Source organism: Cinclus cinclus, chromosome 8 (genome assembly GCF_963662255.1).
Source record: "Cinclus cinclus chromosome 8, bCinCin1.1, whole genome shotgun sequence".
NCBI lineage: Eukaryota > Metazoa > Chordata > Aves > Passeriformes > Cinclidae > Cinclus > Cinclus cinclus.
In genome coordinates this window covers 407,992-435,054 of record NC_085053.1, presented here as the reverse complement: position 1 = coordinate 435,054, position 27,063 = coordinate 407,992, and the positions used below count along the sequence as shown (strand labels likewise).

The following is a 27,063-nucleotide window of genomic DNA, read 5'->3' as shown; positions in this document are numbered from 1 at the left end:
ATGCAGTGCCCTTTGCAGCCCTGGCATGGCCTGGCTGCCCACAGCCTCTGCAGGGCTGTAGGAACATCCTCCCAACCCCCAAAATTGTTTTCCCATTGTGCTTGTGGGCCGGCTCTGCTGGGATTCCCCCCTCCAGCCTGGCTCATGTCCTCTCTGTTCCCTTTCCCCCTCCAGTGGACCAGAGCATGTTTGAGAACGCCAGCGTCAGCACAGTGCCCATGCCACAGGCACAGCACGTCCCTGCCACAGCAGGCACCGTGCCCCAGCCCTGGTGGCCTGCTGGCAGCCAGCACCTCCGCAACCTGGGCAAGGCCATGGGTGCCAAGGTGAACGACCTGCTGCGCCGCAAGGAGCCGGCCAGCCTGCCTAGCATGGGAGCCATGGAAGTGAATGCCAACGTGGGCGCCGTGCTGGCCGCGGGACAGCCAGCCGCTGAGGACGGGTGAGTGTCCCTGCAGTGTGCATCCCGTGCCACAGCTGTTGGCACAGGCTGGAGGGGCCTAGCACAGGGCTGTGTGAACTGTCCCTCTATGCTTGCAGGGCTGTGGAATTGGATGCCTTTCCCCGACTGGAACCCCCACCCCCCATCACCAAGAAGCGGATGCTGCGCACCCTGAAGACCCCCCAGGACATGCTCATCGCTCCACAGCCAGAGGGGACCAGCACGAGGAGTGGCACCGATGAGCCTCTTGAACCACCCACAGCCTACGCTGACCCCACAGAGGAGCAGCTGGGGATGGGGGATCCATCTCCTCCAGAATGCCCTGGGGTCCCCAGTGTGACAGGCGCTCTAGAGCCCAGTGGGGACCAGCCTACCAGTGCCTTACCTGTGCCCGACCTCATCCATAAGGGCAGCCAGGAGAGCCAGTGGCAAGTGGCTGAGAGGGCCACTGAGATGTCAGCCAGCACAGAGAAGCCCTCATGGAGACCGGGGCTGGAGCATGAGCCACCAGGGAGCACAGGGTGGCCAGAGCCACGTAGCCCTGGCTGGGAGGTGGAGGGGGCCCATCCTGACCTACTGTCCTTTGAGTAGCAGTGGATAGATGTGACAGGCGCACCACGGGGGCTGGCTCTCCCAGACTTGTCTCTCGCTGCCACTTGCCTTTATCGGGGTGATTATTTTGGAAAGGGGGAAGCCTCAGGGTGGAAGGAGACATTGCTGCCTGGTGTGGGCTCTGGGGAGCCATGACCACCTGCTTCTCCCCAAATTCCCAGGAGGGGCACAGCCTATCCTGCCATGGCTTCTGCAGCCCTGTTCTGAGCCTATTCAGCCTGCCTGGTGCCAAGCTCCTGTCGTGCCACAGTGCCACTGCCACCCTGTCTGCAGCCTGAAGCCTTGCTGAACTGGGGATGAAGGGGATGTGTGGGGGTAGAAGTGCCAGCCTGCCCCAAACCCCATCGGCTTTGCTGGAATGTGGGATCCTGTGAGCATCCCACAAGCACCACACGCTTTCCGTGTCTGCACTGGCTGCCTTGGTCCAGAGGCTTTCCCAGCTTCTGCCATGTGCTTGCCGAGATACCCCATCTTGGGGTACCAGCAGGCTCACCCCGCCCCAGTGCCTGGTGCCAGTGAGCCAGGACTGCAGATGTGTCGAGGGCCTTCTCGAAGTGCTGACCTTTTGGTGTTACTCTGCTGAGTACCACCTCCTTGCAACAGAGCCCCAGATGCAGGAGACCTGGGCTCTGGCAGGGCACAGGGCTGCACACCTGGGACTGCATAGCTGCTGGCCAGTGGGTTCTGGCAGGGAGCTGAGCTCTCTGTGAGACCCCCTTCCAGCTCCTGCTTGTTTCCTGGTCTCGTCCCAGCCACCATGGACAGAAGTGTCCAGGCAGGCAGCCCTCCATGTGGGCCAGTGTCACTGCTCCCCTTTATTTCCTGGGACAGTGGTCTCTGCAAGACTGGGACACACGAAGCCACATGGTCCTCTGGTACTGCTGTATGAGTGTTTCACCATGGATTGCAGGAGGGGTTAGCCAGCCTGGGGACACCTGTGCCAGGAATGCAAGGAAGCAGCTGTGAGACGGAATTTTTTGCTTAGAGCTTTTATGTGCATCTTCACTACAAAGGAGGTTTTCAGAGGAAAAGCTCCAAAGCTCTAGGTTGGGTTGGAGGAACCCAGGAGCTCATGGATGGGTCTGCTGACAGCTCCTGGGCCATGCAGGTTGGGCTGAAGAAATTACTTCCACCACCCAAAGCCACACTGTCCCCCTGAAGGAAGGAAGGAAGCTGTGAGCATGGATCCTGTTGCCCTGGGAGCAGCCACCCGTGTCTTTGCCGTTGGTGTAGTGATGCCGTGGTGGCACTGGCATCCTGCAGCTCTCAGCTCTGGGAAAGCCCTGCTCAAGAGTGAAGGGATGCAGAGTTGCACAGAGCCCGTGTTCAGTGCTGAGGTGTACCACAGCCCGTGACAATGTGATCGTGCTGTGCATGGCCACCTCCACCCTCAGATACAGGGGTGTGTGTGTGTGCTGCCCAGGTCTGCACTGCAATGTAGGTGTTGATGCAAACCAAGACTTGTAGCTCCTCTCTGAAGAACCAGCATCTTTCATCACTGTGATCCCAAGGGAACCTTCCTTTCAACGACGGGTCGTCACTCACAGCAGGTCCAGTCTCTCTATTTATGTTGTCAGGGTGCGCGTGTGTAGTTTGGGACAAGAGATGCAGATTGCACAATAAATTTCTTTTTTTTTACCCACTGCTGTGTGGTATTCCTCTTGATAGCAGAGGACACCCTGAACGATCCAGGCACCATCCTGGTGGGAAGGTAAGGGGGCAGAGGGGGACTTTGCTGGTGTCCACATTGAGGTGGAGGACGTGGCTGCCCTGCTGTGCTTGGCACTGAGGGCACGGGAGTGCTGGCTGGTGTCTGGGCTGAGGGTGCTGGAGCCCGCCTGTGCCCGGCTGAGGGGACCGGATCCCGGGGGTGCCAGGCTGAGGGACCCGGAGGCTATTGAGGGTGCTGGAGCCCGCCTGTGCCCGGCTGAGGGGAGGGGGCCTGGGCGGTGCTGGGTGGACGGGACCCTTGTCTAGCGTCTCGGCCGAGGCTGTGCGACTCCCAGCAGCTCTGAGGGCACTGGAGCTGCCCGAAGCGGGACAGATGGCCCAGCCCCAACTAGCGAGGGATGCGGACCGCTCCCGGGCCCCGAGGTACTCCGCCCGCTCCGGGGCTCAGGGCCCGCCCCGCCGGGGGCGGTGCCGCCCGCCGTGCCGCCCCGTTTCCGGTGTCATGGCAGCCGGAGAGCGGCGGCGGCCGGAGCTGGCGCCGGGGCAGCGGCGGGGCGGCGGCGGGACGGCGATGTGAGGCGGGACGGCCATGTCGGGGTGCGCGTGGGGCGCGGCGCCGCCGCTGCTGGAGGCGCTGGGCCGGCTGTGGGAGGTGCAGGCGCCGCTGGGCAGCGGCTCCTCGGCCTCGGTGTACCGGGTACGCTGCTGCGGGGATCCCCGGGCCCCCCCCGGCGCCGTCAAGGAGTTCGTGCCGCCTCCGGGGCCGCGGCCCGGCCCCGCTCACCGCCCCGGCGCCCGCCCCCCCGCCGCCGACTGCGCCGAGTATGGGTTCCGCAAGGAGCGCGCCGCGCTCGAGCAGCTCCGCGGGCACCGCAACATCGGTAACGGCACCACCGCACCGCACCCGGCCCCGGCGCCCCAAGCACCCCTTCTCGGGCACCCTCTGGCCCTACAGCACCGCCGAGGCAGGCTCCCCTGCCGCACCGGTGTCTCCAAACCTCCCTCTCAGCCGGGGAAGGGAGCTCCCAGCTCCTTTGGGAATACAGGCAACCTCACTCCCGAACGCGCCCCCAGGCCAATGTGCTCCTCGGATTGGCAGCCCTGCGTGGGCAGACCTGAGGGCCCCTAGCCTGGACACCCTAAAGCAGCTTCCCTGCAGTAGGTGTCCTGGGTACCCCAGCCATTCCCTGGGTGGAGGATCTGCATGTGACATCCCCGAGGTGGGCAGAGCGGGTCGCATCCCGGGGCCCTCCTTTGGGCGGAGTGTCAGAGCCCCAGGAAGGATTGTGTTCCCTGTGGGACAGTGTGTTCCCACTGGGCTGCAGCTCCTGGGCTGCCTTTGTGGGTGGGAATGAGCCTGGGAAGGGAGGAAGCTTGTTTGTCAGAGGTGATTGCTGGAAGTGCCAAAGTTCATCCACCACTGATATTTTTTTGTCAGCATGAAATGCTTTTTAATGCCGTAGTGTGCCTGGACACCCAAACAGCCCATGGATTCCCACTCTGCAGAGTTTGTCACGGGGTGAGATTGACATATCTCTGAAGAGTGGCACTGTGTCCAGTTTGCCTTCTGGGATGTGCTTTTCCATGTCTCAGAGACTGTCCCGAGCAGGAACGCTCAGCTGTGTCACTTCAGCAGAGCCTGGGGACTGTAGTGAGACCAGCCTGTCCTCCAGGGCTCATGGGGGTGACATGGCTGTTTTTTCCTTGCTTCTTCCTCCCTGGTACTCTGAACATCACCCAGATGTTACAGAATGCCTGAGTTGCCTGCCCCACCTTTTGTGGTGAGCAGGGGTGGCAGGCTGGATGCCGATCCTTGTCCCTGTGTCTCGTTGCAGTGACACTCTACGGTGTGTTCACTAACCACTACTCAGCCAATGGCCCATCTCGCTGCCTGCTGCTGGAGCTGCTGGACATCAGCGTGTCTGAGCTGCTGCTTCACTCCAGCAACCAGGGCTGCTCCATGTGGATGATCCAGCACTGTGCCCGAGATGTCCTAGAGGCCCTGGCTTTCCTGCACCACAAAGGCTACGTGCACGCAGATCTCAAGCCACGCAACATCCTGTGGAGTGCAGAGGAGGAGTGCTTTAAGCTCATTGACTTTGGACTTAGCTTCAGGGAGGGGAATCAGGTTTGGAACGTACTACTCTTGAGGCGGATGGCTCTGTGTTGAGTTGTGTGGCTCTGTGATGTTTTCCAAGTGACCTGATCAGTGTAGGAGCTGAGCTGGTGCTGAGGGTTTACTGGAAAGTGCTAAAATGTTGTGTGCCCCAGACATTGAAGCTGTGTTCCCATTCTCCTTGCTTGTGTCTGGTTTCTGTTGATGTCTTAGCCTTCGTGCTACAAATTCCAGTGTTAATGATGCGCTGAGAAAAGTGGTGTCTCAGCTTCCTGGAAAGTTTGCTAGTTTTTACGTGGTCAGAGGAGTGGGAACACCCAGAAATGTAGAATTCCCTTTTATCACCCCTTATCATGTAGTAGTAATCCAGGCTTTGCCATCAGCCTCCCCAGCCAAGTGTGTTATCTTTGGCAGTGTCCTTGTGCTTGCCTTTACTTTCACCCTATCTTCAGGAGCCTCCTTTCCTCAGGAAGTCTGGATGTTTCTTTCCCACAGTATCAAAACTCCATAGTCTGCCCCTGGGTGGGCAGTGTCTGTTCTTTATTGACACAGACAATCTCTGCCTGTTCTATTTGTCCCATTTGCTGCTCTCCTGCTCAGTCTTCTTGCTGTCACTTTTGTTGTGGTGATACTGAGTTGTTGGTCCTTGCCCATTTTATTCTCTTCCATGACTTCTGATGGAAGCAGAGAACCTCAGGAGGTTCTGCTGTTGGCTTGATAGATCTTCCTTTCACTCCTCCCTCTTTCAGTAGTGGCCTGTGAGGAGTCTCGGTAAAGCTTTTCCATCAGGTAACCTTTTAGCACACTTGTCTTTACTCACTGGGTGGTGGATGGTAATTTTTTCCATGCCTTCCTACACTGTCCTGGTTTGTCCCTATTCCATGCACTGTACTCAGCAGTTTTAAATTTATATACTTTTTTACTGGTTTACCTGGTATTGACAGCACAGCCCACTGATTGTGAGTATCAGAGGGTTGTGTGGGTGACATATCTCTGAACTCTTTGGTACAGGAGTTGTTTTTAATGTTTGGACTTCTTAACTCCCCCGTGTTGTCTTCAGTTCTCCCACATTCTTGGCTGAGTTTCTGGTGGTAATCTGTTGCTGCCTATCAGCAAAATACACACTCTTGGTGTCCTGTGTCTAATGCAGATATTTTTATTTAATTCAGGTCTGTGTTTTGCTGCTTTATGTGTGAGTTGCCTCATAATAGTTGGAGTGTTCTATTTGTTTCCGTGGTTCCTTCCAGTCTGCTTTCTTTGGGCTGAGTTTCCTTTGCCCTTTCTCAGAAACACACTGGTTGTATGGGTGAACCTTCTGACCTTGCTTTGAGTGTGCACCAGGTACCAGTGTCCTGTCCCCACCCCTGCCTTGGGCTGCAGCCTACATGCATAATTTCCTTATCTGAGTCAAAGACTATGCTACTTTTATTTATGACAGCCCTGCCAAGCTTATCCTTACACAAAATTTCCTGCAATTGCTGTGTTACAGGGGATGGTTGTACACAGAGCAAGGTCTCAACCACTTACAGCTCTCAAAATGCTTTAGGTGGTAGGAGAGAAATTCTATCTCGCTCTTTTTGCTGTTGCCATTGACCACAGTACTTTCTCTACCTCTAAAAGTTGTTTGGGGGCCTTCCAAGTTGCTGCTATTGCCGTGCTGGAGGTTCTGCTCCCCACTGTTAGGAGGGGCACACAGATGAGCAGTTTATGTATCGTTTTTATGTTCATAAACCACTTTTTTTGAGCTCTGTTGCTGGAAGATGTCTTCTGTAAACTTTCTTTTCAGTCAGAGAACCACTTAATCTTGGTCTGAACATATTCTCATGGTAAGAATTCCTAATCCCTTGCCTTATCCAGGAGGAAGTAGGCTTGCATGTTCTTCTGTCGTCCCTTGAGTTGCATTGGTGTTTCTAAAATGCATCTCCCCATGTGTTAAAAAGACCCAGCGTGCAGTTTGTCTTTGGGCACTTAGAAGTCTTGGCTGGACAAAGCCAAAGCTGACAGACCAGCTATTGCCTGGCATCAGGAGACTGGACTGGAGCCTTCAGAGCAGCCCCTCCAGCCAGTATTTGTGTGATTCTGTAATTCCTAATTTTCTTTGGAGCAGGCAGCATGTGGGCATTTCCTCTCACTGTGCCAGCCACGGCAGCTGGGCAGGTATTGATTGCTGCAGCACTTGAGGCTTCCAGGGAAAATGGAAGAGGTGCCTTGGATGATTTCCTTGTCTGAGCATTTTAGCTGCCTGCTTCCAGAGAACGTCAGCACTTGGATAATGGCAGCAGGGCTGTGCTCTCAGGCAGCTGACAGGGGAGCATATTGTGGCTATTCAGCCCTTATCCCAAAATTTCCAGCATCATCTGCATGTAGGAGAGATTAAGGGGCCAGTCCACAGGGACATCCAGCTCCTTTCTTCCAGCAGCGCTGTCTTTCAGAGGTCAGGTGTTAGTACTGTTTTGCTGGGAGATGTTTTTCTTCCATACAGTCCTATTTTTCTCTCAGCACAGCAGTGTAGGGAGTTGAACTGCCTGCCTTGCACAGCTGGGTCTACAACGCTTTCTGTCAATTTAGCAGTAGTATTTTGGGGACCCCTTTGGAAGGATACCAGAACTGATTTAAGGATGGAGTGGAGAACCTGAGTGTGGAAAATCAACTTTTTCTGTGTGTTTGGTCTCCTGCAGGATGTGAAATATATTCAAACAGACGGGTATCGGGCTCCAGAGGCAGAACTGCAGAACTGCCTGGCACAGGCAGGGCTCCAGAGTGAGACAGAGTGTACCTCTGCTGTGGATCTATGGAGTCTGGGAATCGTTCTACTGGAAATGTTCTCAGGAATGAAACTGAAACATACAGTCCAATCTCAGGAATGGAAGGTGAGACAGTTCTTGCTTGCACCAAATGAATCCTCCTGCTTCTTGTTCATAATCTGGATTTGTAAGGTAGCACCTGGCAACTAGGTAGTGTTTCCAGGATGTTTATCTAATCCTATTGCCTTGAGAATTAAGGTGCCCAAGCCTTAAAGACTCACCTGCCCTGTGAGACTGGCATGTCTGAATGCTACTTGTGTTCAGGTTACTGAAATAGGAGTGTTCCAGGAGTGTCCTTCTGCAGCTTGTGGCTTGCCTAGATTTGGCAGGCAAGCTGTGCTGGCTGTAGTTGTGGCATAGGAGGAAGAACAAAATCAGTGATCAGCTGATGGCTGTCAGCTAGTTCAGCAGCACAATGGCAAGGGAGTATTTGCTGGGTTTAGTTTAATATTAGCTGTAATTTGGGGTTCTTCTTGTAGGTCTGTATCCTGAGAAGACAAGAGGAAAGCTCTGTATTGTGAGCCTGAAGCCTGACTGTCCTCTGTTCTGTGTGAAATAACTTTTTGTGTTCCCCTTCCCAGAAAGAGTATCCTTTCAGAATCACAGTCTCCACAGTAACAGAAAAGTTTCCTGCATGTGGAAATGTCCAGCTTTTGCTGACAAATGGGAAAAAGTTGATTTGCTGTGAGTCTGCTAGTTTAACATGTGAGGCACGGGCACTGGGGATCCCTCACAAAACCCCAGAGAACCACAGCCCTCTGCATCCGCTCTGGAAAGTGATAGAATATCGCAAGCTTTGCACAGTCTGGTTTTTACCTCCCTTTGTTCCCTTTTCTTTCCAGACAAACAGTTCTGCCATCATTGATCGCATATTTGCCAGTGAGGGAGTGGTTAATTCAGCTATTCCAGCTTATCACCTCAGAGACCTTATCAAAAGGTACTGTAGCATATTTGATAACTGTTGCTTAAAGATGTGCTCTGTAAAGTCAAGCTTTGCTCTTAGCAACTTAGAGCCCACAGCTAATGCTTTCTTTTTAATTTATTTTTTTTTAATCTCCCACTGTGCTGGTAACAAGCAGAGATGTTTCAGTTCCTCTGCTTTTGGCACAATTTGGAGTAAGCACGTAGGGCATATCAGTCATGATGTTGATCATTTGCTGTTTCGGTGCTTTGCGCTTGCAGCTGAGAATTTGGAGTATTTGGAGAAAACAGCATACTTTGCTGCTTTTGGGGATTGTTATCATAAAAATGAAGGAGGGGGCAGAAAGTGCTGCTCTCCACTGCTGCCAAGATTCAAAGGCACTTTAGCAACTTTCCTGAAGAGTCTGCCAAGGGGATTGTTTTCACTGTCCTGTGACTGTGCTCTGAGGCTACAAACGGAATGAGGACACAACTTGGCAGAAATAGTATTGGGAGCCCCTGGTAAAGCCAGGTTAGGAATATTCTCAGGCAAGCTCTGGGTTGTTAGCTGCTTTGAATCCCGTTCATGAAAAGATGTGGGAGCACCTTGGAGTGTTATCACTCTCATGAGGGTGAAGGTATGCCTGAGATGTGGGATGCATGGCCTGAGCATGTACAGCTGGAACATGCTGTGTTCCTTGTAGACTTGCAAGTGAACAAATTTCATTATTTGGTGCTGAGAGACATCAAGAAGAAAAGCCTGCTCTGCTATCTACCCAAAATGCTTTCAGGGGATCCTTCTGGTGTGCTTTAGCTGCAAAATGCAAGATGTGCTTCCTGCTCTTCTCCTTGTACCATAACCACCCCAAAGACAGGGTGTTCCTCTCTGCTGGCTTCCAGCCTGGGTGGAATGTGTCAGTGCAGGAATGTCACATGCATAAAAATAAAGGTGTCTTCTCTTGCAGCATGCTTCATTGTGACCAAGGAAAACGAGCCTCTGCTGAGAAGGCTTTGTGCAGCCCATTCTTCAGCATTCCCTTTGGTAAGCTGTGCCTGTGGCCCGTGATCAGGACTCTCTCAGCATGTGCTGGAAGCAGCACAGAGGGCAATTTGCTGTTGTTTTTTGGTCTGGCCTCATTCCTGCTCTTCTGTGGCACTTGCCAGCTCTCCATGGCACCACAGGAGGAAGGTCAGAGTGATGCCTATGCTCTCAGTGCTGCCCTACTCCTCCAGCCCCACAGGCTGTCCCTTTTTCCTAGCTGGACTCTGCCCCTAAGAGTGTATTGGCAGCAGCATTCATCTGAGGGCACAGAAATAACCAGGATATTTACCTAACATTCTGACTATTGAGGTGCTTTTGAAGAGTGCAGTGGTGTTTATGACGAGTGGATGGGTTTTCTTACACTAAGTGTTTCCCAGTTCAGAAATCACCAGGAATGTGACTGCCTTGGGCAATGGCTGGTGGTGGCATCTGCTGTTGCCTCTGCACAGGTCGGATAGTCCCAGTGTGTTTGTGGTGTGAGCCTGTTTCTGCAGTGACCTGTGTGGCAGGTTACAGACAGACGTCACTATCACTTTCATCTGGTGCTGTCTCTTCAATTTAATAAAACAGTGGTGTTTCCTCAAGACCCCCCCATGTGCCTTGCATGTAGTCATCAAAGGTGGGCTGACACCTCCCTGCTTGGGCTTGTGTCCCTCCCTGTCTTCTGTTCCAAATGCAGCTCAGTAGCATTCTCTGGAGCTTGTCTGCTTGCAAGAGCACCAGTGAGGAGCTGTGAATCCAGGTTTTCTGCAGCATAAATTAATGCTTCAGGCTGAGCTAGCATTTCCCCTTGCATCTTAGCCCTGGTTTTTTAAGCCCCTTGGTGTACCTTGCAGCCAAGATTATGAAGTATTGCTTCTTACAGATACTGATAGTTCTGTATCAGTAATATGTTAGGCAAAGGTAGCAAAACTGTTAGGCAAAGGTAACAAACTCATCCCTGTTTTCAAGCTTCCCATGTGTCTCAGAAGCTAGGGCTGTTCTAATCAAAGCTGCCTTCCATGGCTGAACCTTGAAGCCAGGACTGCTTTAGAGCAGAGGGAATTGTATACTGGCAGAGCTTCAGGGCTGGTTTGAAACATGCAGACCTCTAACTGTATCAAGGAGGGTGCTTCTGTGGTTAGTGCTCCAAGTTTATATAACAGCTGCCATTTTTCTTAGTTCTCTCTCCTGCTTCTTTTCTTTGCCAGGCTTGCACATAAGCTTGTCTGCACAAAGAAGCATTTAGTGCTGCTTTCCTAGCATGTCAGAAAGTGATCTGTGCTTGCCTTTCACTTGGACACGGCTCTTCTGTTTAGAGCAAAGACAGCTGAGAATAGCTTTCCTTGTCATTTACAGCTAAGTCTTGACTTTCCAGTTCATGAAGTTCTATCGTGTGTTGTCAGTGTGGTTGGTGTCACCTGGCATTTGCAGAGGAGCTGGGCAGAAAGTACCTCCTAGGGCAGACGGGGATTGCCAGAAATACATTTGTCACTTGGGTACAACACCAAGTGTCTGAGTTCTCAGGGTTGGTTTGTTTCCCTCTCTGGAAAAAGACATATGAAAATGAAGTGAAGGACAGGTTTACTTCAGTGTCTGTCTTTTCTCCCAGGTAGCAAGTGACAGGACAAGAAGAAACAAGTTGCACCAGAGGAGGTTTAGATCAGTTGTTAGGAAAAATGTCTTCAGCAAAAGGGTTGTCAAACATTGGAACAGACTGCCCAGGGAAGTGGTGGAGTCACTATGCCCAATAAAAGATGTGTAGATGTGACACCTGGGGACATTGTTTAGTGGTGGGCTTGGCCATGCCAGGTTGGAGTTCATATTTCAAAGGTCTTTTACAATCTAAACGATTCTATGGTTCTGTGACTAAAGGGGGTAGCATATAAGACCATGGTGACACTTAAATGTTCTTTCAGCCTTCAGTTCATTTGATATGTCTTGGTTGCAAATAGTCCTGTGGAAGAATAGTCCTAGAGGTGCACTAGGAGCTGGACCATGCCTGGCTATCTGAAGACAGCACCTTTTTTCCAAGGGCTGCCCCTGAGAGCTGTCTGGGTATCATCTGTACTGATAGGGCCTTTCACACTCTTGAGCTTTTCCTAAGGGCTCTTCCATGACAGGCAGGAGATTCACAGCATCTGTGCTTGCTTTGCATCTCTTCTTGCACTGTGAGATCCACATCTGACAGTGCCTGGCAGAGATGTCAGCTCCCTCACAGCCATTGTGTGCTTAGCTGGGAGAAGTATTTCCTAGGAAATAAGCTCACTTTCTAGGCAGGGCTAGAAGGCTCAGACTGGAGGAATGAAGCCATTTCCCTCTTCTCTCCCCTCTCACTGTTAAGTGGCAGAGCTGTGAGGTCCTGCTATTGTGTTCAGCTGCTGTAGCTGCCAAAACAAATAAACACATCAGCACTCTACAAGAACTGCAAGTTAGATGCCCAGATCTTAGATTCATTAGTGGCCTGTCACTAGTGTGCAGGGACATAAAATTAAGCTTATTTTCCTGCAGAAGTGACACTTCTGTGGCTTTGAGTTTGTAGAGGTCCGATTATCCTCAGAATGTGACTCTCATAGCTTGTCATTAGCCTTTTGTCCTTGACTGTTGCCTTCTCCCACAGTGGCATCTGTGCTGCCCAGCTCCAGGCCATCCTGGAGCTGCTTGTTTTCCAGAACCAAGTGCCCCATGTCCAGCACCCAAAGGGCTTTATTTCTGCTCCTGAGAAATCCTTCACAGGATCTCTGCTCACACAACTGGTAGCCATGCCTGATTCTACAGCACTGCATTGTTTAAGTAGCTTAAGTATGGTGGTCTTCAGAACAGTGAATTGCAGATGAATTTTGAAGGGAGGAGTGTTTGTATGTGTTCATGGAGGAACTAGAAGATGTTCAAAGGAGATCTGAGGGCTGTGCCTTAGTGCATCTGAAGAATTGGAATTAGAGAAGCCGGCCAGCCTGTTTTCAGCTTGTCTGGGAGCAGTGGCAGGAGAGGCAGTTGCAGAGCATTCATTTGATCTTCTCATAGCTCCATATAGATGGGGTAATTTGTTCAACTAGCATAGTTCTTGAGGTCACATCTGTTTCTGAGACTGCGCTAAGTACACACAATTCTAGCCTTAATTAGAAAAACAATTTCAGATGCTGCCCTCACAATAATTGCAGAGTGCACTGAACCCTTTGGAAGAGTCTCTCAGTGCACAGGTAAAGATAAAATGGAAATGGAGAATTCAGACTAAAAATGCAGTTAATAGTGAAGAGGAGCAAAACTGTGCTGCAAAGAGCAGTAAGTGCTTGAGTATCACAATGCATGTTGAGTCAGTTTCCTGTTTGCTTGCTCCTTTGACATTGACTTTGTTTCTTTAATTCTGTGGGTCTCAAACAGCTCCCCATATTGAAGATTTGGTGATGCTCCCCACCCCTGTGCTGAGGCTGCTAAATGTTCTAAGTGATGCTTCTCTGCAGTGTGAAGAAGAATATGAAGGTTGGTGCAATTCCTATATAGCAGTGTTGTCTTACACACTGTTTTCTGTGGCTCTGGCGATGTGAGAGCAAGCGGGTGAGAAATTAATAGGCACAAGAACAGTAAACAGAGCTGCCCAGCTGAGCTTTGGTTGCACCAACAGAGAATGGATTGAGATTGAGAGAGAAAGCAGAACTTGTAGGGAGTTCTTGAAGGATCCCAGATTTTTTTTTTAAATTGTCTTTTCTTCTTTGGTTAGATGCCCACCGAATTCACAATGTGTTTACAGCTCTGAGCTTCTGCTGGATATGTACAGGACTCTGAAGCCCAATAGCACAGATCCTTAAAACCAGCATCTCAGCAGAGAACTAAAATATCTCACTGGAATTCCTGAAGTGTGGTGAATGGCAGGCATGGTGGTGGGATTTGCATTTCTGCTTGCTGTGAAATCCTTGTGAGTGGCACAAACGAGAGCTCTGGGGGCACATGTTGAAAGGCTGAGTTCTGCTCACACAAAGAAGGGTTTGTACCAGCTCCTTCAGTTCCCCTCCTCCAAATGCCACAGCAAGCACTCCTAAACCCCCAGTGTTTTAGCTGCTGGAACCTGCTGCTGGAGGTTCTCTGCCTGCAGGTCTGTGTTCCTGAGCCTCAGTTCAGACACTTCCATCTCATTACGTGGTCATTAGGCAGTGTCAGCTTCTGCTGTGTCACCCCGTGCTAGTTTATTTTAAATAGAGAGGAGAGGAATATTTGTTGTCTGGGTGTTCTTGATGTGTTCATCTTGCCTTCACTTGTTTCTTGGCCTACCCAAGTTTGCAAAGTGAAAGTCAACCAGCTCTTTCCTTTCCCAGATATCCTGGAAGACATAAGGGAGGAGTGTCAGAAATACGGACCGGTGGTTTCCTTGCTTATTCCAAAGGAGAATCCTGGTAAAGGCCAAGTAAGTGAATGGAGGGAAGAGGCTGTGTTTCCTACGTACCCTCCATGTGCTGCAGGACTGCTGCTCAGTGCCTGGAAATCTCCTGGCTGATGGTAGTGCTAAAAATAAATGGCTGTTTTGAAGGACAGCACAGGTTCCTGCCTGGTTATGTAAGGTTGCCCAGTCAGCTTTAGCACAAATAGAAGGAATGAAGGGTAGAAGCCAATGGGTGGGAGAGGAATTGTTGAGGGTATAGATCACCAGCATACTTTCTCCCACTTTACCAAATGGAGGAGCAGGAGATTAAATCCTAGTTTAGAGATTCAACTCTTAGCTCCAGTGCTTTCTGCTCAACCAAGGATGGAGGGGAAAAATCTGTTTGGGGATGGTTTCCCCCATTGCAGGGGTGGGAGGGGGCAAGTGGCATGGTGCACTGGAAGTCCTACTTCTCTCTCTCTTTCAGGTCTTTGTTGAATATGCAAATGCTGGAGATTCCAAAGCTGCCCAAAAAATGCTGACTGGAAAGATTTTTGATGGCAAGTTTGTTGTGGCTACGTTTTACCCACTGAGTGCCTATAAGAGAGGATATCTGTACCAAAACTTGCTGTAGGCAGTAGTAACAATCAGGAGAGCTGTCTTGCTCCTCTTCCTCACATGTTTTACAGTTGAATGTGCAAAAGAGCTTCCTAGCCCTGCTTCCCAGTCATCTGTGAAGGAGAGGTGCAAAGGACTTGAATGGGCTTTGAAACTTCCCTGCTGCTTTGTGATGTGCTGAGGAGGCCAGGACGCTTTTGGTGTGTGCTCGTATGTGCGCTGTGCTTGCTCGTTTACAGGGGGTGTGGCTCTGCCCGGGGCACCCGGCTGGCAGCTCTGGGGACAGGGGCAGCCCGGGAGGCCCAGCAGATCCTGGCAAGGGCTTCTCCGTGATTGGAAGTGAGACCCAAGTCTTCGCCTTAGCACTGGGCTTGGCTCGGGGGAGAAGATTTCTTTGTTAAACTTTCCTATAATGCAAGTCCCCTTCTCCAGTGTTGGGGGAGGAGGAAGAGGAGGAGGACGACTTGCCTGCTTTTTGTTGATACCTGTTATAAATAAGGAAGCAGAAACATCCTCTCTAAAGCATATGAGGAGGACTTTTGAGTCTTTTCCTCACACAGGGCAGAGGGAAGCAATGAAATTGGATCTGCTGAGCCTGTGGGGTTACCCTGTGGTCCTGACCTGAGCAGAGCCATGCAGCTGATGCTGGGCTGGGCAGTGAGGTGTGGATGATGCTGCCTGTGGGGAGCTGAGCTTGCTTGTATGCCTGGGGTGGGCCGGGACTGATGGTGGAGACCTGGTCAGACCAGTGCCAGCCTCAGTCCCAACACAACCTGTAAGCACTTTGTAGCCTGAGTAGATGTGAAAACCATGCTGTGTGGATTCTTCTTTCTAGCACATACCTTGTACTGGCACTGATGCGCCCTAGCTCTGATGCCAAATCATCTGTGATATGTAAGTGTCTTTCAGTGATATTTTTGGGAAGGAGTGCTACAGCACACGGTATTCTTTGTGTCACAGCAGGACTCCTGCCTTGGGAGTCTTACAAGAACAAATATTTGTCTGTTGTAGGTCCCATGCTTGGCTTTTCGGTGTTGTGCGTTTTGGTTTTGCATTAACCCATTAAGACTTGTAGATTAGAAGCACTGACACTTTTGGTCCTTCATGGGTTACAAAAAGGGCTTGAGGCACTCTGAGATCCTGTACTGAAAGGGCTTAATCAGTCATCAGATGGGACTGGCCAGGAGAAGGTATTTCACAGTGTCAGGGACAGCAGCCACATGCCTTGGGGGAAGATGGTGAGCAGTGTCACTTCCCCCAGAGCTCACTCTGCTCCTGTGGCTGCAGTCAGCTGCTGCCCTGGGGCCGGCAGAGGCCGTTTGCCAGGGATTTCCAAACCCATGCATTCGGCAGAGCTTCTCCCTCCAGGGTGGGCACTCTGCTCCTGATGGGCACAGAGTGAAACAGCCCTGTTTAGCGAGTCACCAGTGCATTCTGGCCTGTGGTCTTGCTTCCAGTTTCAGCGAGGAGGAAAGCCCTCCTGAATTCTTTTCTTCAGATGAAATACTTGTGGACAGCTGCTTGAACCATCCCTGGAAGAGTACCTGAATTACCTTGCAGTTTACTGTTTGCATCTTGCTGATGCTGGACTTGCTGGAATCCTGCACTTAAAAAGTTCCTCTTGATTTTTTGCCCTGTGTGTGGTGTGTCAGGAGATCCAATGTCTGTAGCATTTCATGAGTCTGAGTTCTCTGCTGGTGTGTAGTCCTGTCTACTGTGGCCCTTACCAAACTCCCTCAGAAAGGACCAATGTCTGAATTCTTCTGTTGCCTTTCAGATGGTAGGCTTGCCAAGGGAAAGAAAAAAATGAAATCCCACAATGATTTTTTAGGTGTGATTTGCTGATCAGATTTTCCTGAGAATGATGCTACATTTGGTGTACATAGCTGTTCAGCAGCCTTTGCATAGGTGGGGTGTGTGATTCTTTGCTTATAATTTATCTGTCCTTTTAGTGAAGCACCTTTAGTGTCTGGGAGGAATGGAATGATTAACTGGGTGAGGTTTTTGCTATGTGGAGAGTAGTGTTTAGAGTATGGTTGGGTCTTGGCTGACCTCCTGAGCTCTGCATTCCTGCTGTCCCTGCGGGTTCAGCCAGGGGTCAAAGCACTTTGGTCCAGACATGCACAGGTTGAATGCCACCATGTCAGCAGCACTGAGCTGGCAGGAGCAGGACCCCAAAGCTCCTGCCCTGCTGAGTGCCAGCCCAGGTGGGGCCACAGGGAGCTCCCCTGGGTGAGGGGTGTGATGTTTGTCACCTACACCAGCACTGGCACAGGGACATGCTGGGATGAAGGAATGGAAACTTAAAGTTCTCACATGCATTTGTCTGGGACTCTGAGCTGCTCTGTCATCTTTCAAAGATGAATTTTTCAGTCAGAATTCCTTCAGCTAAAGATAGGGCTGTGCTAGGATTGATCTTCAGGGAGGAGCTATGGCCTGTTCCTGCAGCATGGCAGCTCTTCCACCAGAGTTTGGCTGGGGTTTTGTTCAGCTTCTTTAACAGGGGCTAAATAAATCCTCACGATGCAAACTCCTGCTACCAGACATTTTTCTCCAGATGTTCATTGACCAGGCTTGAGCACTGAGCTGGGTAAAAACCCCAAAGCTGCTTTTCTTTATATTCCTCCTGGCAAGAGTTGAAGATGTTCATCTGTGTCCTGTCATTGCATGCACCCTTCTGCAGGCTGTGGGGTAAAGGGAGGTTTAGAAACATTGTATTGTTACTCCTCACCCTCCGCCTTCAAAGACTTCTTTTGCTCAAGATGAAGCTCACTCTGCTGTCTCAGCGACCTGTTGGTATCTTGGCATAAGTTTTAGCCCTGCTAAAACCTTTGAGTTCCTTAAGTCTAGATTGTGTCTGAACTGTGCATGGTGATTCAGTCCAAGGCGTCTGTCGTGGTGTGTCTGGGATGAGCCTGGCTTTCTTCATCTCCAGATTCCTGCCTGTTGGAGATGCACAAGTGTTGAGGCTTTCCACTCAGATGCTCGCTGGGTTTCCCAGTCTGTGCTGCTCCCCCCGATAGCCCTTGGTGTAGCACCAACCTGCACAGTCCTACCCTAGCCGTAGGGTAACACTTCTGGTGTTTAAGTCACTGGCCAAAGCACAAGGCAGCTCCAATCTTAGCTGTGCTCCTAATTTTATTCTCCCTGGTCTTCAGCCTCGTAACAACACAGCCTGAGCACCGTGTTGTAGCCAGGTTCTCTCCTCCAGAGGATTTAATACACTTCCTCCTGCTGTGCCAGATCCTGTAATTACGTGCCTCCCTTCGGATTAGATGTCAACTGTTGTATCCCGTCACGCACCATTGCTGAGCAGATGTGTGCTTGATACAGGTGATTAATAAACGATGCTTCAGTACAAGGTGCTTGTCCTGTGTGCCCTTCTTGTGGGACACTGAAATGCCACGTAGCTGATCAAGTTCTCTGTCCCTGAGCACCAGGGCCTTGTTCTGGGGGAACAGGACTGTGACCAGCTGTGGCAGTGTTGGTGTTTGTGCTTGGCAAGCGTGGCTGTCAGTAGTCCTTCAACTTCCAGTGAGGACTGATTGTAGCTTGGAGGTGGGGAGCTGTGGGAGGGAGGGGGCTGTTAACATTATTATTATGCTTTAAGGAAGCAAGTTCATCTAAGGAGGGGGATTTCACCACAGCTGTCGGCTCAGGAGCAGGACATCTTCCATGGCTCCTGTGGTTGACAGGGGATATGCAAAGTACCCCTGCAAAATATCACCTGCAAAGTACCATCCCTCTCCCTTCGAGGATTTCCAGGGAGCCTGGATGTTCTGTCTGCTCTCTGCTTCACCACCCTTAGCATGGGAAATCATCTTGGAATGCGTTTCAAGTCCCGCCAGCTGCCTTCCATCCAGGGAGAAGTGTGATTGACCTTGTAATTTCCGTACTAACTCCCGTTAGGACACTAATAAGAATCTTCACTTTCCTCCAACAGTACCCTCGGTTAGCTGTGCACAGCGTCCCCGGCCCTTCTCCCCAGCCCCACAGGCCGGGGTGGCCTTATCCTGGCCGGACCCACCGTGTCCCCTCCCGGTCACTGGGGGCTCGGCTTTCTGCGGCAGCGTCGCTGACTCACACTCCACAGGGACGCGTCCCAGCCCGGCGTGAGGCTTTCCGGAACGATGACGGCCAGGGGCGAACCGCCTGGTGACGCACAGCCTCCCCGGGGGATGCTGCGGCTTGCACAACACCCGTGCCGTGACAGTGCCGGGGTGACGCCGCCCCGTCCCGGCACCGAGCCGGGCAGGGCTCCAGGGGCGCTTTGTGCACATGGTGCGGCTGCCGGGGCTGTTTTGTGCAGGGCTCCGTGCCCCTGAGCGTCCCTTCCAATTCAGCACATTGTCATCCTGGAACACCGATGACGGCACGAGCGGCGCGTGGGTCACCGCTGCTGACGCCTCAGGGCTGGCGGGCCCGGCTGGGCGGACCCCCCCTCTGTAGAGCCCTGGCCTGCGCCTTTTAGGGTGGATTTGGGGCTTTTCGCTCCCCGAGCCCGCCGGGGCCTCTCGCTGACGTGGCGCGCGTTGCCCCGGCAGCCAGCCGCGCGCGCGCCTCCACCCGCGCCGCGGCGGCTGCTCTGATTGGCGGCGGCGCCGCGAGGGGCGGAGGCGGTCCCGTCCATCCCCGGTGCCCATTGGGCGGACGCGCCATCACGTGGTGCGGGCGCGCGGCGATTGGCCTGCGGGGGCTATAAAGGGCGGCCGTAGACCCGCGGCGGCGGGCGGGATGGAGGTGGTCGGCGCTGAGGAGGATGCGGCGATGGCGGCACTGCGGGAGCGGCTGGCGGCGGGAGGGCAGGACCACGTGCTGCGCTTCTGGCCCGAGCTTGACGGCGCGGCCCGCCGGGCGCTGGCGGCCGAGCTGTGCCACATGGACGTGGCCGAGATCAACCGCTTCTTTCGCCGCGCCCGCGGGGACGGCGGCGGAGCGGTGGCAGTGGCAGGGCTGGATGCGCGCATGGAGCCCGTGCCGCGGGACGTGCTGGGCAGCGCCTCCCGCGACCGCGGGCTGGTGCCGCGCTGGGAGAGCCGCGGTAGGTGCGCGGGGCAGCAGGGCTCGGTGCGGAGCTGGCGCGGAGGGCCCCACGCGTGTCTGCTCCCGCAGGGCTGGCGGAGATCGCCGGGAACCGCGTGGCTGCGCTGCTGCTGGCCGGCGGGCAGGGCACCCGCCTCGGCGTCCCCTACCCCAAGGGCATGTGCGACGTGGGGCTGCCCTCCCGCAAGACCCTCTTCCACCTGCAGGCCCAGCGCCTGCGAAGGCTACAGCAGATGGCGGAGGAGCAGCACGGTACTGCATGCCACATCCCCTGGTGAGCTCCGGTTCGGGGGGTGGTGTGGACAGGGTCCAGCTGACACTGATGGATCAGGGCTGGTAGATCGGCATAGCTCCCTGGCTGTCTGCTGCCCCCAGCCCTCGGGGTTGGTGCAGTTCCCTTTGGCAGCCCGAGGTTAGCTTGGATTGGTGTAGTTCCCCTTAGTAGCCCCGGGTTGATGCAGAGCCCCTCCAAGGACCATGGACTGGCATAGCTCCTTAGAGTGAGTAGCACAGAGCGGCTCTGGCAGGTCCCACATCAGACTGAGTCCCACGGCCCTTGGGAGAGGCTTTCATGTCCCCATGCAGGACAGCAGCCATGCAGGGTGGAGGGCAGGGAGATGAGCTTTGTAGACAAGGCAGGAGCTGGTCACTGCAGTTGGGTGTCCCCTGCACGGTGTTTTACGGTTTTGGAGGTAAGCGTTGCAATAAGGGTGAAATCTTGCATTGGCTTGTCCTGCTAAGTGTGAAGGGGGAAAAAGCCTGTCCTGGGTGTTCCCCACATTTGGGATGAGAGGTGTGAGACCCTGCTTCTCCTCCCTACTCATTGGGTGTCTTCTGCTCTGCCACAGGTACATCATGACAAGTGGCCGCACTATGGAGTCCACCAAGGAGTTCTTCCAGAAACATCGGTATTTTGGCTTGAAGAAGGAGAATGTCATCTTCTTCCAGCAGGGCATGCTGCCTGCCCTGGGATTCGATGGAAAAATCCTGCTGGAGGAGAAGGGCAAGATTGCTATGGCACCAGGTTGGTGGCCAGGGCTGAGACATGGTGCTGAGGTGCAGCTTTTGGAGCTGCAGTTTTCATTGCGAGCTGCCCTACAGCTGACTCGGGCTGGGAGGTGTCTGTCTTGGCAGGGAGGACCAGGCTGGGCTATGGCTGGGCTGATGCCCCTCCACAGGGGAGGAGGATGAGCATGGGTGGCTGACAGACAGTGGGGTGTGGCTGCAGCCCCAGTGATGTGTTCCCTCTGCAGATGGCAACGGGGGCCTGTACCGGGCCCTGGGCTCACACGGCATCGTGGACGACATGGAGCAGAGGGGAGTGCAGAGCGTCCATGTCTACTGTGTAGACAACATCCTGGTGAAGGTGGCTGACCCCAGGTTTATCGGGTTCTGCTTGGAGAAGGGAGCAGACTGTGGGGCCAAGGTATGTTTTAGGGAGTAGGCACTGCTTTTGCAGAGCTGGCTAGGGTTTGTCCTGTTCCTTGCCTGGCTTTCCTGACTTTTCACCCTTCATTTGCTGGCTTGCCACAACCAAGAGGGGGATAGCTAAGTACCTGGAGCTCACTGGCGAAGTAACATATGCTGCTTGGGAGCCCTGAGCTGGGCAGCTCTTTCCTGGGTGCTTGTGGCTAGCACAGGCAGACAGGATCCTTGCCATAAGCTGCCAGCTGTTTCCAGGATGGTGACATCCTGGTCACCAGACCAGGACATAGTTGGGTGCAGCTGACACTGAACCCAGCCCCATGTCTTGTGGATAGGACATTGCACACTTAAAGCTTTTGCTTTAAGACTGGCTTGACAGCCATAAGTTTTGTTTGCATTAGGCTTGGCTCTGGCAAATGGGTGAAAGGACTTACTGGCCTTGTAGCTTTTGGAGAAAAAGCTGAGAAAGGGAAGGCAGTTTCTCCTCCTGGCCTGTGTGAAAGAAAGAGGAAATAAACCTTAGCCTGCAGAAAGGAGAAAGCCCTGTGCCTTTGCATGCCACTCCTCTGTGGTGATGGTGGTGTGTAGGGATTTGCTGGGGTATCCCACAGGCAGATGGAGGTGTGTGAGGTGCAAAGGAAGAGAGGAAGGTCAGGGGGGTGGCTCTGCTGAGCCAGCAACCTGCTGGTTGTGCATGGATAAAAATATCTATGCCTGCTGCCAGCTGAATGTTGGCTTGGTGCCACATCCTCCTGTGCCCTCTGGGTGTGTCTGACAACTGTCACCCAGCCCTGCCTCCTCTAGTCCCCATTGCCAGAAGCACCTGGGAGGGCAGGGCTCCAGCATCCCCATCCCTGCTTACAAGGGAATGTGTTTGAAGTGTGGGGCTTTGGATGCCTTTCCTGACAGTGCTTTCCCCGGGCAGGTGGTGGAGAAGACCAACCCCACGGAGCCGGTGGGCGTGGTGTGCCGGGTGGATGGAGTGTACCAGGTGGTGGAGTACAGCGAGATCTCCCTGGCCACTGCCCAGAGGCGGGGCTCGGATGGGCGGCTGCTCTTCAATGCGGGCAACATCGCCAATCACTATTTCACCACTGCCTTCCTGAAAGACGTGGTCAAGTAAGGGCCTGCTGAGTGCCACAGCACAGCAGCTGCTGAAGTGCTGCTGCCCAGCAGAGCTGCCCTGTGCCTTGCTTTCTGCTGGGATGAGGCCCCAAATGTCTGGCCCTTGCACAGCTGGCCTGACCCCCACCTCTCTGCACAGCCCCTTCCTTGAGATAAGGTTTCTCCGGGCTGATCTGGGTGCTGTTTCCAGAGTGCAGGCATGTGGGGCCGTCTTTCCTGGCTGCTGTGGGGATGAGCAGCCTGTGTCTTGGGGAAGCTGGGGTCAGAGCAGGGCAGCCATCCTGCTGCAGCAGTGTCTGAGCTGGGGATGTGGCTTCCTAGGGCAAGTGACATATCTTTCTTGGCCTGTTGCAGCACATACGAGCCACAACTGCAGCACCATGTGGCTGAGAAGAAGATCCCACACGTGGACATCACTACAGGGCAGCTAATCCAACCCGAGAAGCCCAACGGGATTAAGATGGAGAAGTTTGTCTTTGACATCTTTCAGTTTTCCAAGTATGTCCTTTGCTCTCTGTGGGGTCCAGGCTGACTGCTGGCTCTCCCTGGGGCAGCTCTGAGAGCCCCTGGGGCTGTGCCAGAGTGTGCCTACTGGTGATGCCCCGGGATCAGGATGGGATTGGTGCTGTGTGCCTCTTGCTGGGCTGAGCCCTGCTGCTGGTGCCAGAACATCTGCTGACCCTACAGGCCAGGCCCTCCCCTCCTTCCTGCATGGCTGTGGAAACAGCCCATGGGTGTGGGCTGGGAGAGGGCTATGGGCCCAGCTCAGCCATCCTGGCAGGGGAAGCGGCCACAGTTCCCAAAACTGACCCTCCCACGCTGTGTTCCCCAGGAAGTTCGTGGTATATGAGGTGCTGCGTGAGGATGAGTTCTCTCCCCTGAAGAACGCAGACAGCCAGAACGGGAAGGACAACCCCACCACAGCCCGACATGCCCTGATGTCCCTGCACCACTGCTGGGTTCTCAATGCAGGGGGGCACTTCGTGGATGAAAATGGCACACGCATCCCTGCCATCCCTCGGTGAGCTGCTTCTGTCATTCCTGCTCCTTTTTGAGCTGCGTATTAAGCACAAGGGATATCGAGCGCAGCACTGATAACAGTGTCACAGAAGTAGCCAGCTACGGGTCCCTTCTCCTGGGTGATCTGTGGAGCAGAGCTGGGTGTGAGCTGTGTGCTGACAGCAGGAGTGGTGCTCAGTCAGCAGCAGCTTTCCTTCTCAATTCAACACCTGTGAACTGAATCGTGCTGGCTTCCATTGCATAGCCAAAGTTGCCTCTGCAGGGAGGAGGTGGCTCCCTAAAGCCACCAGCAGATTCATGCAGCAGCCAGACTGGCATCAACACATCCCTCAACCACAAGAGCTCCCCACGCTCGTTTTGATCTGTTTTCCCCCCCTGCTAACCCTTGTTTATTCCTGTGTAGCGTCACAAACGGGAGGTCAGCTGCCAGCCCAGCAGATGTCAATGACAAGTAACTATCTGTGTCCCAGGTGCATGGTGGTGGGGCTGTGCTTAGGGACTAACGGGCTGCAGGCAGAGCAGGTGCTAGGCTAATGGGGCCAGGGAGCTGGTGGCTGCATGTGGGTGGTGGGGCATGTCACCCTGGGGATGGGGACACCTCTACTCGTGGTGGGCATGGTCAGCTCTGCTCCCTGCTGGGCTCATTTCTGCAGGGATAACTGGATGCATGGGGCTCATGCTGTTGGTACAGTTGCAGGATGGCAGCAGCCTGATGCTGGCTGCACACAGCCCCCAAAGGTCACCTGGTGGGCAGGACGCTGTTGGGAAACACCCTGGTATGTCGTTTGATGCCACTCCCTGTTTGTCACAGCGTGGCAGGGACTGATTCTGGCCTGTCCCAGAGCTGGGGATGGCTGCCACCTTCTAATGTCTGCCTGCCCTTCAGGCAGATCATCCTGAAATGGGATTCAAAACACGAAGCAGACATCAGGCAGGCTTTGATATAGCATGTGAGTGTCTGAGCACAGCAGCCAGCTGGGCTTTGTGTGACTCCAGCTCTTGAGTTTAGAGGATCCAGAGCAGGACACCAGGGAAAGCCCCTGGCTCAGTGCTTGGAAGTTTATGGGAACACACGGGGAGCTTTAACTCTTCTGTCATGTTCTGTGGGCACGGCTGTGCTTGGACTTGGAGCTGGTGAGTGTAAGTGACTCACAGAGTGAGCAGTCTTGTTACCTGGCCCTCCTTCAGAAGCTATATCTTCAGGTACTTTCTGGTGGAATACAGCTGTTTTTTCTCTGCTTTAATTCCAGACTAGGTGTTTTGAGGCCATGACTAAGCCATGGCTCTACGTAACATGTAGGAGAAAGGATGCACCTCATCCTAGTTTTACCCTTCATTACCATTTAATGTCAATTTTTTTTTTTTTTTTAAGACAACTATCTGGAATCTAACACTCAAAATACCAATGTGGTAGGGATGGGTGGGTTTTATTTACTGACACTCGTGGCAGCAGGAATGAGCTTTGACCCGGATGAAGGGAGTGTGGTCACAGCATCCTGCCCATGCCTGCCTGGCTGCTGTGGCCACTGCCTGGGAAGGGGCAGTGCTTTTGCCATGGCTGCTTGTTGGGCCACACAGCTGCACCTTCAGCTGGACCCAGGGATCATCCAAGCATGTCCTATGAAGGCTGGTGGCAGCAGGGGCAGGGACCCCTCACGGGCCCCTGCCCAGCAGTGCTGCTGCAATGGGCAGCACTGGTGTGGTTCTGACATTTTGCTCACCAGCTCCAGCTCACAGGCAGAACAGAGGAGCCAAGATAGTCCATGTAACTGGCAAAGGCAGGAGGAGTAGACAGTGCTGCAGGGAGTGTTTGAATGAGCAGAAGGGCTTACCCTGTGTCCTCAGGGTGTGCTTTAAGCGAGACCTCTTGTGTGCAGCCAAACAGGAAGGTACTCTGTGAGTGCATCTCACATCACCCCAGAGCTGCAGGAAGAGAAGGAAAGAGTGACTCGTTTCCATGCAGCATCAAGAACAGCAGGGCTGGGGCCACAGGCACCGCCATAGTTAAACACGTGCAAAGGCGTCATGAAAGCCCCATCTGAAGCTCTTTTCCCTTTCAGTCACTGCTGGGATCTAAACTTTAGCTGGCACCTCTGTGGAGAAGCACGCAAGGCTTGACTAACCTAGGGCAGCTCTGCCTGGCAGGGTCTGTGTGGTGTGGCCCGGACAGCCCCTGACCCTCTACCTGGCCTAGGCAGATCTTGGGCCCCATCTGTGTCCCCCCTGGGCTGCACCTAACTCTGGATGTTTCTCTCTGCAGCTTGAAGGATGCAAACGACCTGCCAATCCAGTGTGAAATTTCTCCCCTTGTGTCCTATGGAGGAGAAGTGAGTACTGGCTCTGCAGAGCTGGGGGGCCCTTGCAGAGGGACCAGGCTGGCAGGGCACACACAAAGTGACTCATTCACTTGGGAGCTTTGTGGGGTAGTGCCCCCCAGGTTGCCAGCACGGGAGGGAAGCAGAGGCACCCCTGAGAAGCACAGCAGAGTAGGTGATGTGCGGGGTGTTCCCCATGAGCCCTTTTTCCTCCTGTAGGGTCTGGAGAAGTACGTGAAGGACCGGGAGTTCCGCACGCCTCTCATCATCGATGAGGATGGGATCCACGAGCTGCTGAAGAATGGGATGTAGTGGCAGCCAGGTGCCAGGCAGGGCTGCCCATCCCTCCAGGAACTCTGGCACACAAAGGTTGATGGCTGGGCCTAGCAGGGGCTGCTCCTGCTCACTCCAGCTCTGCGCAGAGCAGGATTTGACCCACTCAGTTCTTGGCATGCTATATGCTTCTATTTATATTTTAATTTAAAAACCAAACACTACAGATTCTCCTGCCACAAGGCACAGCTGTGGTGCTGCTCTTTGCAACCCAGGCTGTGGGCATTTATTTTTAAATATGTATATAGTAATAGTCATTGTACATGCAGAGAGAGGATTTTTATGGTACGGGGCTGGGTTTAATTGTGAATTTTGATTTTTCTTAAATCTACATGACTGGTTTTTTTTAATAGGGTCCTTGCCATTGCCTGTGTCCTCCCTTTTGGTCATCCTTTGTGTATTGCACAACTGGAAGTACCCAATTAAACTGAGTCCCTCCTGTTTGTCATCTGGTGGTGGTTGAGTGACAGTGACTTTCCACCAAGAGGCTCGTGGAGCAGAGAGCTGAGTGCTCTGTTCAGTGCAGTGAGGGTGGCTGGCTGGGTTGGCTGCAGGCAGGGCCTATGGCCTGCAGTGTGCTCATTTGGGGTGTTCCTGGAGGAAGCAGAGTTGCACCCTCCTCTTTAACATTTCTGCAAGCAGTGGTAAGCCTTGAGCGGGTAGGAAGAGGCAGGTGTGTGGCCCTGCTGGAGTGCTCAAGGTGAAACCAGCCTGGCATTGGAGCCTTCCACCAGTGCCATGTGCCCTCTGCTTTTCCTGGAGGGGCTCTTTTGCCTCCTGCATGAGCTCATTGCAGAGGATTGTGGTGTCCTGACTACTACCTCTGGCAGAGCAGCTGTGCTGTCTCCCCTCCTGTTTGGGAGGAAGGAGGTAGAGCTTGGCCAGCTCCTCTCCTGATGCTGGTGTGGTCCCAACCTCCTGCTGCCCTGGGGGGGAAGTCACCATGTGCCCCCTGAGTGCAAAGGTGGCTGCTGGGCATCCTGGGCTCAGCACTGGGTTCCTTGGGCACTGTGCCTAGGCCACCAGGGCAGTGTAGGGGTCCTGGCTGGCACTGTGCCTGCTGCTGGCTCACCACAGGCTGCCTGGGCTGTGTGTGGCTGAGCCTTCAGCTTTTTGGCTTTGCAGACCACCACCTTTGCCTTAGCTCCTGGGATGGAGCACCAGGGTGCTGGCTGCTGCCAAGTTATATGAGTACCAATTCCAGGTAGCAAGAGGGAGTGGAGTAGAGCAGAGCTGGCTGGGGTTTGTGCTGGTGTGCACGTAG

General features: G+C 53.5%; 3 protein-coding genes across 9 annotated transcripts; all 3 read left to right on the top strand.

The window, feature by feature from the left end:
• C8H1orf226 (chromosome 8 C1orf226 homolog) lies at positions 1-1,033 on the top strand. Its single transcript, XM_062497482.1, is given in 3 exon segments — positions 1-123; positions 126-442; positions 541-1,033. Coding segments are annotated over 3 exon segments (933 nt in total).
• A 2,222-nt stretch (positions 1,034-3,255) lies between these two features.
• UHMK1 (U2AF homology motif kinase 1) lies at positions 3,256-17,950 on the top strand. Of its 4 annotated transcripts, XM_062497031.1 has the most exons (10): positions 3,256-3,606; positions 4,561-4,853; positions 7,520-7,711; positions 8,488-8,582; positions 9,511-9,587; positions 12,948-13,046; positions 13,877-13,965; positions 14,408-14,480; positions 15,374-15,432; positions 17,697-17,950. In XM_062497031.1, exons 1-9 carry the CDS (start codon positions 3,315-3,317, stop codon positions 15,394-15,396), a joined length of 1,233 nt encoding a protein of 410 aa, XP_062353015.1. In that variant the 5' UTR covers positions 3,256-3,314; the 3' UTR covers positions 15,397-15,432; positions 17,697-17,950. The 4 variants fall into 4 exon arrangements, with proteins under 4 accessions (XP_062353015.1, XP_062353016.1, XP_062353014.1 ...); XM_062497032.1 differs by lacking the exon at positions 15,374-15,432 and having other exon boundaries at positions 17,697-17,949; XM_062497030.1 differs by lacking the exon at positions 17,697-17,950 and having other exon boundaries at positions 15,374-15,555.
• Positions 17,951-19,025: 1,075 nt separating this feature from the next.
• Positions 19,026-26,247, top strand: UAP1 (UDP-N-acetylglucosamine pyrophosphorylase 1). Of its 4 annotated transcripts, XM_062497591.1 has the most exons (11): positions 19,026-19,579; positions 19,651-19,855; positions 20,430-20,605; positions 20,835-21,007; positions 21,932-22,125; positions 22,486-22,629; positions 22,964-23,152; positions 23,418-23,420; positions 23,555-23,602; positions 25,412-25,478; positions 25,686-26,247. In XM_062497591.1, the coding sequence occupies exons 1-11, from the start codon at positions 19,273-19,275 to the stop codon at positions 25,776-25,778; spliced, it is 1,599 nt and encodes a 532-aa protein (XP_062353575.1). In that variant the 5' UTR covers positions 19,026-19,272; the 3' UTR covers positions 25,779-26,247. The 4 variants fall into 4 exon arrangements, with proteins under 4 accessions (XP_062353575.1, XP_062353574.1, XP_062353576.1 ...); XM_062497590.1 differs by lacking the exon at positions 23,418-23,420; XM_062497592.1 differs by lacking the exons at positions 23,418-23,420; positions 23,555-23,602.
• The last annotated feature ends 816 nt before the right edge of the window (positions 26,248-27,063 follow it).